The sequence below is a fragment of the Hordeum vulgare genome, chromosome 4H, assembly GCF_904849725.1.
Source record: "Hordeum vulgare subsp. vulgare chromosome 4H, MorexV3_pseudomolecules_assembly, whole genome shotgun sequence".
Lineage (NCBI taxonomy): Eukaryota > Viridiplantae > Streptophyta > Magnoliopsida > Poales > Poaceae > Hordeum > Hordeum vulgare.
The window spans coordinates 567,108,246-567,118,980 of record NC_058521.1 but is presented as its reverse complement, the minus strand read 5'-3'; the positions used below and the strand labels follow the sequence as shown (position 1 = coordinate 567,118,980).

The 10,735-nt window shown below is 50.4% G+C and overlaps 1 protein-coding gene across 1 annotated transcript; it reads right to left on the bottom strand.

Moving 5' to 3' along the window:
* Nucleotides 1–8,419: 8,419 nt before the first annotated feature.
* LOC123449591 (solute carrier family 25 member 44-like) lies at nt 8,420–10,290 on the bottom strand. The gene has a single exon (XM_045126866.1). It carries the CDS (start codon nt 9,786–9,788, stop codon nt 8,811–8,813), a length of 978 nt encoding a protein of 325 aa, XP_044982801.1. The 5' UTR covers nt 9,789–10,290; the 3' UTR covers nt 8,420–8,810.
* Nucleotides 10,291–10,735: the final 445 nt, after the last annotated feature.

Below are 10,735 nucleotides of genomic sequence, written 5' to 3'. Positions count from 1 at the left end.
CCGTGGCGGAAACTCAACCCTTCATTGGCGCGCCGAGCACGACGCAAGGCCGTCCTTGGACAATGTCATGGCGCAACGTGCCCGTCGGGCGAGGCAGTAGACACGGGATGCGGCGAGGGCCCTCGCTTGGAGAGGCGGAGTCACACTCCGGGCACCCCGTAGTGTGCATTAGTGTGGGCGACGCAACCGCATCGTGGTGGACGTCGGCTCCTCCCAGGAAGGATCCGTCATCCACCTCACGTCGACTGGCACCGTCCGGGTTACCGGTTCCGACGAGGAAGAGTAGGACATGGGAGACATCGGGAGCTCGACTTCCGTGAGCCGGCTAGTGTTCCATGTCCTACTCTACTTCACCGGCGACCAGACCGACACTGTAAGAGGCGCAGCCAGTCGCCGGACATGGACACGGCGGAGCCGGACGAGTTTTGCTTAGTATTAGATTTACGGTTGCATGTAATAGTATGAATTTGAGGTTTCTAATTTAAGATATCTGAATGTAGAATGCATTATTTGAGAAATGACTGGTCAGCGTTTGTAGCGTCCGGGGCGCGTCTGCGGGTGTTTGAGGGGCCGGATTTAAAAGGTTCAGCTGTAGATTCTCTTATAGCACTGGCCAAGCATCAACACGAGTGTGTAGAGATTCAGGGGGGAAAAACACAGGTGTGTAAGGGAAAAAGCGCACCACGGCATTGAAGGGTCTAACATGATCGCATGAATACATGATGCGTTTAGGGATTGTTGACGCGATCGAGGGGAACAGCTGGAGTTTTCGGCAGACATCGTTGTGGAGCATGTAATGCCGGGACAGTGATACACACACGTTTGGGGCTTTGACAGGCTTGAGTTGTGTTGCTGACGCTTGATGGTCTTGCAACCCACGTACTACGTTGCTGTCCGAGCTTTGGCTGACTCCGGGGGACGAAATCCAACCCAGTGACGAGTGACCCCGTCATCGATCTACCACGAACAATGTCACGGGCAAAACTTGCAAGAAATGTCGTGCTGACTCGCTCACGGTCTCGGTTAAGCTTTTGTTGCTCTCCCCCCAGGGACGGATCCAAGGAGGGACCAGGGGGGCTAGACCCCCCTCAATGAATTAATTATTCTTCAATGCTAGTAGTTACTTCAACTAATTCTCTATTCTTAAATAGCTACAATCCACTAACTAATTTTTCTCTCCATGCAACAATGCCACATCACCATGTCATGCATGGAGTCATAAGTCACTTTTTTCATTAATCTTTGCATGCATAATCTATCACCTCATGCATTACCTTTTTCAAGGAAATTAAGTCATGTAAAACACACTTTTATATTTGTCCTTGCATAAATTTTTAGTCTTTTATCAATTGTCCATATTTTTATTAGCAAGCTTCTCGCAACAACGTGCGGGGCATTATCTAGTATTTTTTAAAACATGAAAGCTTTGCCCCATTCATGAAAAAACTCGCTCCCTTCCGTGCGTCATCCTTACTTCGTCCCTGTCTCCCCCCCCCCCCCCCCCCCCCCCCACACAACTTTGTGAATACTTCATGTCAGGAAGCGTCAGCTTCCCAGTGTGGCACTGCAACTTTATAGGAGCCAGTTGTCGTGTCAGGCACCAGCAAGACTGGCAACTGACCACCAGGTTTCCTTTCATGAACTGGTAGATCGCGTACCCAGCTAAGCAAGACCACGAACGGAGCCACGCCATGCAATTTTAGCAGGGACGGAGCATGGAAACGATCAGCTTTCTTCACACAATCGCACATCCCATGGCAATGGCGTTGCCAGAACAAAACGCCAAATCTACTGGCCAGTGTCCGAGGAGCGGGCACAGGTGTTTGAAGGCCCGAATTTACGTAGATGCTATATAATTCTAGGAAATACGAGCCTACGGTGTGACGCGGTATGTTGACGGTAAGGGCATGTACAATGATGCTATCTTAAGAGTGTCACATAGGATAAATGATGAGGTGTGGGAGAAAGAAGTCGAAAAAAAAATGCTTTGCCTTCTCTTATTTAAGAGAAGACAAAAGGTGATTTCTTAACACAATATGTCGCATCATATTTTTGGAATAGCTAATTAAGAAGATAAGGCTAAGAGATGACCCATTGTAGACTCTTTTTTTGCCATCACTAAATTACATGCAAGATTTAAGATAAGACTATCTTATCAACCATTGTACATGACTTAAGTGGGTCGGGTTTGGAGGTATTTTTCTTCTAATTAAATGGGCATGTGGTCTGTTCGGTTGTGCCTGGTCTTTGTGGTCGCTCGATTTGATTTCTAGGGTGACGGTTGTGCAGGGGGTCGGTTCACGGCGAGGAGCTCAGGAAGAGGGTGACGGTGTGTTTTACGTTGGGTTGTGTTGGTTTGTCTATGTCGTTGGTGGCTTCGTCTTCTCCATCAACCTTGTGAAATGTATCTACGAAGAAAAGGATGGCATACATATGCACTTGGGTGAATAGTTAAATAAGAATAAATATAAAAAAATTGAGACAAACATTGTTGAGTTATTTTACCAACGTGCCAAGTTTTCTTGTGAAAATCAGCCGTGGAGGTCTCGGCAAAAAAAGATGTCCAAGAAGGGCAATTTTTAAAACACTTTGGAACATCGACTTTTCATTATTATTTCCATCAGACCTCCACGGATTACTTATACAACACGGATTTTTGCATGTTAGTAAAGCATTCAACAATGTTTAGCAAAAAAAAAAATTGCATCCATTTTTTGTTATTTTAGTATTTACTGTTTATCCCAGGTGCATATGCACTAGGTGCAGAATATAACTTCTGCTTTCATCCAAACAGTTCAATTCTAAAGGTAAACTGAAACACATTAGGGGTTGTTTGGATAGCACAATTATAAAGAAAACCCAGATAAACAAAACCAAGTTCTCTACAACCTCAAAAACTCGGCTTTTTGAAAACAATAATGCTAACTTCCTTACATACGGTATATTGCAATAGATCCGCACGCACTTCACGCCGTCGGATCGGGATCGCACGGTCGCGTTCTATTTCATGGCGAGAAAAATAAAAGGGCAAGGAGCGGAATTGAACTCCCGATATCTTTGACGTGCGTCACCACACTAACCATCCCACCTAGACCTCATTGTTGTCACAAAAGCCCAAGATTTGAATTTAATGTGTTGTTGCTTTTTGTTAAGTTTAAAAATTTGAACGCTTCCGCACACTTCCGCTCTCAATCCGTTGATTCGTTTTAGTACCGATTTTACTAATTTTTATTTCCTTTTTCTTGAAAACCGTAGTACATCCGTTTTTGATTTATTGTTTTTTCTTCGCTATTGATTTTTCTCGTAAAAAGTGATGACAGCAAGAATTGAACCTTGTACCCGGTGGTTCAGTCTTATTCTTTCTAGCCATCTGGGTTAATACCTCACTGGTGCTTAAATACGGGTTAGGCTGCTTTTATTTCCTCAAGAGTTGTAGTGCATTACTATAAAACATACCCCGTAATGGGTGAGTTGTTGATTACATACCCCGATAACTTCCATGTAAATATGTGGTAATACACGCACATCGTGGGTGATAGCTCACGCATAAACATCGTGGTAACTTTTGATCCAAGAAAAAAGTTGTTGACAAACATACATCGATAACTTAGATGAAAAACTAACATGGTAATACACGCACAATAGAGCTGATAATTTACTTAGCCGAAGTGTGGTAATTTTTTGAACGGGGGAGTAGACATGGTAACTATTTTTGACTTGTGGAGACGACGGGGTTGTTAAAAAATTACTCCCTCCGTTCCTAAATATAAGTCTTTTAAGCGATTTCATTATGTGTCTACATACGGAGCAAAATGATTGAATCTATACTTCAAAGTATGTCTATATACATCCGTATATAGTCCACTAATGAAATCTCTACAAAGACTTATATTTAGAAACGGAGGGAGTACATGATAAATTATGTATAAAAGCATGGTAACATGCACACACCCAAACTGATAACTCACCCACAAATAACATGGTAACTTTGATCCGGGTGAGTTGTTTGAAAACATACCCCCAATAACTTTTGTGTGTATAGCAATGTGCTACACGCACAATATACGCACAATAGAGCTGATAATTTACTTAGCCGAAATGTGCTAATTTTTTTACTAGGGGAAAAAGTTGTTAAACTCCCTTTTCTGGTAGCTCATATTTACTAGCATGATAATCTACACCCATCAATGTTGATAACTTGCTTAGCCGAGACATGGTAACTATTTTTGACTTGGGGGAGGAGGGGTGTTGAAAAAATACATGGTAAATTATGTATAAAAAGCATGCTAACATGCGCACAACCAAAACTGATAACTCACCCACAAACAATATGATAACTTTGATCTGGGATGGGTTGTTTAAAAACTTACCCCAATAACTTTCGTGTTAATAGCAAGGTAATGTACGCACAATATACATCATAACTGTCCCATGCTTTAAGCTTCTTGGTATAGTTATCATGTTGCTCGTACTATATTTATCACGCTGATCATGTCAAATTTACCAACCTAATTTTTATTATTTTTTCTCATGTGGCATAAATAAGAAAGGTCCAAACGACATTCTTATCTATAATAGACAACTACTAAAGGTGGCTTAGTTGGTTATTGGGCTCAAAGTCTAATGAATAGACATGCGTTTCAATCCTTTTTTTGGCACTTTTATTCGATGGAAAATCAATGAAATCGAACGTGAGGGAGATCCTCCAGTGGCTAAGCTTCGGTCGACTGGGCGTTAACACAGTCCTTTACAAAAAGACTATTTGACGTATTTGTGTAAACCGGTTTTCTGAATACGGCGTTAACACAGTCTTTCTGTGACGACGGCTGCAACTTGACCTCCCCAGCAGCTCCACTCCAGGCTCATCATTAATCAATACAGATGCACCAGTTTCCAAGCATGAGAGCCGCCGACTCGCCGTTCAAGGCCCAAACATGGATGTCATCCTGTCGCACGGCGACGCATAAGCAGCACCGTCAAGTCCTGTGGAGGCACATGTGAGGCGACGCTGCAAGACAGTGCGGCTCGGCGAGCTCTCACCGGTCTGGCCCAGACGTGGCCGTCGTCGTGTTGCACGGTAACGAATCACAAGCGCCGCGACGTCCTTTGCAGGCATGAGCAAGGCTACGTCAAAAGTCGGCAAGGCTCGGCGTGCACTGCTCCCTGCCCTGATCATCCAGCGCATAGAGGACATTGCTGCATGACCGGCGGCCTGGTGGCTGGTTTGTTCTGTCCTCGACGACGGCACCGACGGCGGCCTTGTCGTTGTCCCCGTCCTTGGGGAAGCGGCCGCAACGAGTCGGACAGGAGCGCTCGACGGAGGAGTTTCTGCTAGGCGCCATCAGCTCAACAGGTCGACTCAACACACATTTTGGACTTTTGACGAAGTCGCCCTCTGATGGAACTAACCAAAACTGGTTTACCCATCCAAACAAGCAACTAACCGAAACTGTTTTTCCCATCCAAACAAGGTATTGTATGTACTTACCTTGCAAGAATAACTAGCCAAAACTGCTTTTCCTAAAAATCCTCTAAAAACTCATTTTCTAAAATCTCACATCTAATTCCTTGTACCCAAACAACCCCAGAGTGAAAGAATCGCTGCATCATCTTCGTTTCACAGTGCCATGGCATCGCTTCTACAGGTGTTATTTCTAGGGACGGGAATGTTACTTCTTTGTGTACATGAGAAGATAGTCCATTCTTCTCCTACCATACACACAGTAGTGAATTAAACACGTGTACTGCGATTTCTTTTGACCACTTCGACTGCTAGCTAGCCACCATAAACTTAAATTATCAGCGAATGTAGAATGCTTATCACTTGCCCTAGGTCAGTATTGGGATTTTGGCTCGCTCCAATCTCTCACCATCAAGTTTGAACCAACTCTCGCTCCAATCTCTCACCATCAAGTTTGAACCAACTCTCGCTCTCATGTTTGATCACGTAAGGGTACACAGTCAATCTACACAAGGCATGAAGCGCAACTGAGCCAACGCAAAGGTTACACACACATATATAGTCGTATGGTAGGCTTTGTAACTGTATAAAGTGATGTTTGCATGACATTGTGACGACGAGGCTAGCAACTAGTTCGCCACGTCCCCAAGAAGGTTGCTCGCACACAACACCATGCACGTCGTGTCGGACGAGGCGCCTCGATCACCGTTCACCGCAGTCGTTATGGTCTAACAATTACTAACAATTACTGCCCCAAGTCAAATTTGTTTGTGCACATGGCAATGCACCGAAGGAAAAAAAACAGTACCAGATCCGTGCTTTTATTAAGCCGTGTAATTAGTGTGTGATAGGCATTGGTCATGGTATTTAAGGGCGTGACGTGAATACACGATGTGTTAGAGGTTGTTGACACAGTCGAGGGGAACAGCTGGAGTTTTCGGGGGACGTCGCTGTGGAGCATGTAAGCGCGACTGCGCAAGGACAGTGATATACACATGGTTAAGGCTTTGACAGGTTAGAGTTGTGTTTCTGGTGCTTCATGGTCTTGCACCCCACGTACTACGTTGTTGTCCTTGCATTGGCTGGCTCCGAAGGAGGGAGGGAGGGAGGAAGACCAGTGACCCACTAACCCCTCATGGACCGGCCAGGAACAACGTCACGTGCAAACTTGCAAGAAAATGTCGTGCTGACCCGCTCTCGGTCTCTGTTCTGCTTTTGTCGTTCTCCCCTCCGGGCAAAATTAATAAATTTGATTCAGCAGCCAAAGGACTTCACAAACTGAACTATGTTTTAAAAAAATTCATCCAGCAGACCCTTTTATGTAGCGTCTTTATCTTAGGCGCCACACTACACTGTGAGACGTCCGACACTACGTTGTGTGACGTCTGAGACCTGGTGTGACGCCGAAGGCATAGGCGTCATACTACATTGTGTGGCGCCTAAGACAAAGACGTCACACAGTGTAGGCACCACACAAAAGGATCACATGAGTAAAAAAATTCAAACGTAGTTCAGTTTGTGAAATCCTTTGTGTCCTGGATCAAATTTATCAATTTTGCTGCTCCCACCACCACAACACACACCTTGTGAATACTTCACGTCAACAACCGGTCAGCATCCCCCGTGTGGCAGTGGCATTGCTATTTCAGGAGCCGGTCGTCGTGTCAGGCAGCAGCAAGACTTGCCAGTGACCACAAAGTTTCACGAACTGGTCGATAGAGTGCGTACCCGTCCCAGCTACCCAACACAACACCACCACGGAACGGACGGGGACACGCCAAGCAATTTTCCACGATCAGCTTTCTCCACACATCCCATGGCAATTTTAGCATCGCCGGAACAAAACGCCAGATTTACGGAGGGGCGTACGTGCAGGTGCAGTGTCCTGACAGAGGACCAAAGGGAAGAAAGGCATCGCACCGTCAATCCACGGAAACGAATCAAATCATCCCATCCATTCGCCTCGCTGAGCAGAGGGTCCGGTCAAGCGTCGACAGGCGCTCGTTCGTCTGTTTGCAGGCGCTGCCGCCACCACTGCCCGGCGGGCCCCGCCCCCACCAACCCCGATCTGGGACGGACGAAGACCGGCTGGACGCCGACGCGTGGGCCCGATCGGGCCACCACAGCGCACCGGCATGGCCACCCCCGCGGCCCACCGGCGATAAAGCGACCCGCCTATCGTCCTCATGCGCGCTGGTCCGACACGCGACTTTGCCATCTCCTTCCAGGATACGACGCATTATCAGTTCGTCATTAGCGACGTTTATTGTTTCTTAATCCTGTGCCGTTGCTCTCGCCGTTCCGCTTGGAGGAGGAGCGCCATTTGTGATTTTGCGGATGGTCACTTGTTTCTCGAGGATTCCTCTCCGTCCGCGAGCTGACGGGACACGGAATTTGATTCAATTTGGTGCAATAGCTGGTCGCCTGGTCTACTAGGGGAGCAGAATAAGAATTGATCGCCTGCTTATCATATCGTAGATCGCACGTCTCACCAACGTCACCACCAACCCGTATTCTCTTCTCACGGGCTGATATAGTGATATTTACAGCCCTTTTGAGCCTGACTTTTTCTCCAAGAGGCGCGTGTTCTTCTTCAATCTTCAGCAACCAGCTTGGAAAGTTTCTTCTGAGATTAAACCAAATATCTTGAACGGTTTTCTGTGCATCTTGTGCGGCAGGTATAGTGTCATGTCATCTCACAAACAAAAGGTATAGTGCTATCATGCCATGCCATGCCATGGAGGAACCAGGAAAGTGATCCGAGTGGCAGCATTGCACTCTCACTGTCCTAAACTCTAAACTCTAGTAGTGGTAGTAGTAGCAGCCGAGAGAGAACTGATGAAAAGAAGCGGCCATAGGCGCACAGCAAGTCACCTCATTCCATGAAGCAAAGCCAATGACAGTGACGCCTAGCACAGTGCACATGAACAGAGTGGGCAGTCAGTTAGACTGTTGGAGTTAGGTACACAAGGTTTTCATTCGCATAACAAAGGTCATACTACTAAGAGATAAGGGTAATAGTAGTAGTAGTTCATAGGAAGCTGAGACTGAAAATCTACCATTTCAGCTAATTTTTCATCATCATCATCATCGGCGGCGGCGGCGGCGGCGGGCACAAGCACAACCAGCAAAACTTGGCATCCTAAAACCCCACCCACCTTCTAGTGCTTGTTCTTCGCCATCCCTCTATAGTCTATAGCACCAGATCGACGAACCCAAACCAGAAACCAAGCGAAAGATCTTCGAGCATATGTACAAGAAACCTAACTAACTGATCGAGACCGGCATGGCAGCACTTTCACGGATCGATCTCGCTTCGAGGGCGGCTTGGTAACAAGGATCGATCTTGCTAGCCCAGGGAGCCCTCCTTGGCCGAGAGCCGCTTGAGGAGCTCGTAGGTGGTGACCATGGTGGCAGCGGAGAGCGACATGGAGCCCCACCTCGGCCCCAGCCCGCGGTAGCACGCGGCCCACCCGCCCTCCTTGAGCAGGCCCCGCATGGTGCTCCCCAGCGTCGGCCGCGCCACCGCCGCGTCGGCCTCCATCACCTGCAGCCGCGTCTTCACCGTGTCCAGCGGCATGGTCACCAGGGCCGCCGCGCCCCCGGCCACGGCCGCGCTGGCGCCCTGCACGGCCATCAGCGCGGGGTAGCTCTCGGAGCGGTCGGCGCCCACCACGCGCCACGCGAAGCGCTGCGCCATGGCGTAGGACGCCCACCACACCGCGTTGGACGGCGCGTAGGTGATGATGGAGAGGCCGAAGCCGCGGTACAGGCCGCGGACGCCGTCGGCGGCGAGGATCTTCCTGAAGGCGTCCGCGCCGCCGGCGTAGCGGCAGGCGGAGGAGGTCTGGACCATGAGCCGCTGGCTGATGACGTCCACGGGGGTCCACACGACCTGCGCGGCGACGGCGGCGGAGACGCCCGCGGCGGCCGAGGCGACCGCCGACGCCGCGGGCTCCGAGACCCCGAACCGCACCGCGGCGGACCCGACGGAGCTCTTGGTGGCCTCGAGCGCGGCCATGTAGAGCGCGCGCGCGGGGACGGTGCCGGCCAGCGAGGCGCCGAAGCCGCGGTAGAAGCCGCGGAGGCCGTCGCGGCCGAGGATGGCCCGGACGGTGGCGGCGGCGGCCTGCGGGGGCGGGGCGACCTGCAGGTGCGTCTTGACGACGACGGCCGGGTAGAGCGCGGCGGAGACGCCCGAGAAGAGGCCCGCGCCGAGCACGAAGAAGCGGGACTTGTCGAGCATCTCCCAGTTGACCTCCGCCGGCAGGCGCCGGATCTCCTCCACCGCGCGCTCCTCCTCCATGCCGGCAACGCTGAAGCTCATCCTGGTCCCACTCCCCTCAGTCCCCTCTTCCGCCACTGCTGCCGCCCGCCAACCAGAGAAAACGGAATCATCCAAGAAACCCAGTCACGCCATCGCTGCGCCGGCCGTCGACGGAAGAAAGCTTCTCTTCTCTTCTCCGGCGAGGAGGAAGGAGGAGGGGGAGGGGGGTCCTTGAAAGTGGGGGAAAGGGAAGTGGGAGGCAGCGTGGCGGGTGCGATTATTCGGGATCCCGAGGGGGCGAGTGAATATTTATACAGAGGGTTGGTGTCGTGGCCAGCCACCCGGCCTTATCCCCGAGCCGGAGCCCTACCGGCCGGCGTGTAGCGAGTGGGAGTGGTGCCCGGACGGCGACCGTCACGTGCCGGCGGTGGGTGCGTGTCGGGGAGCGGGGCTTATCGGTTGCTGTGGGCGGAGCCACCGGAGACCGCCGGTGGTCGTTCCCCATTGGCCGCTGGATCGCCGCCGTGTGGGAGGGAGGGAGTATGATTCGATCCCGATTTCGTTTTGTTTATTAATGGGTGAGTCTGGATCTGGATCGATGCGGTGTGCCGCGCACACAGAGACAGCTCCAGCTCCAGCTCCGGCAAGTTGCTGTTCAGCTCTCGCTCACCCGCCCACAATAACGGCGCTTCATTACCACGTTCGTCCGTTCCTTCTGCAAACACACGACGCGCACGCACGATGTCGACGGTCGCCGCCTTGGCTGGCCGTGGCTTCCTTGACCGCGATCGGAAAGCCATCTTCTCCCGGCTAACAGACCCGTGGATCAACGCCACGCTCCCCGCTACGCACCGTCGTGTCACCGATCGTGCTACGCTCGGTTGACCAGTTCGTAAGCCTCTGGCGGATTCCCCCCGGCCGACGGCGGGCGGCCTGGATCGTCGGCGAGCTCTCCGACAAGGCTGCACCGAGCGCAGGGGACGACGCCAAGTCAACAAACGCTCAAC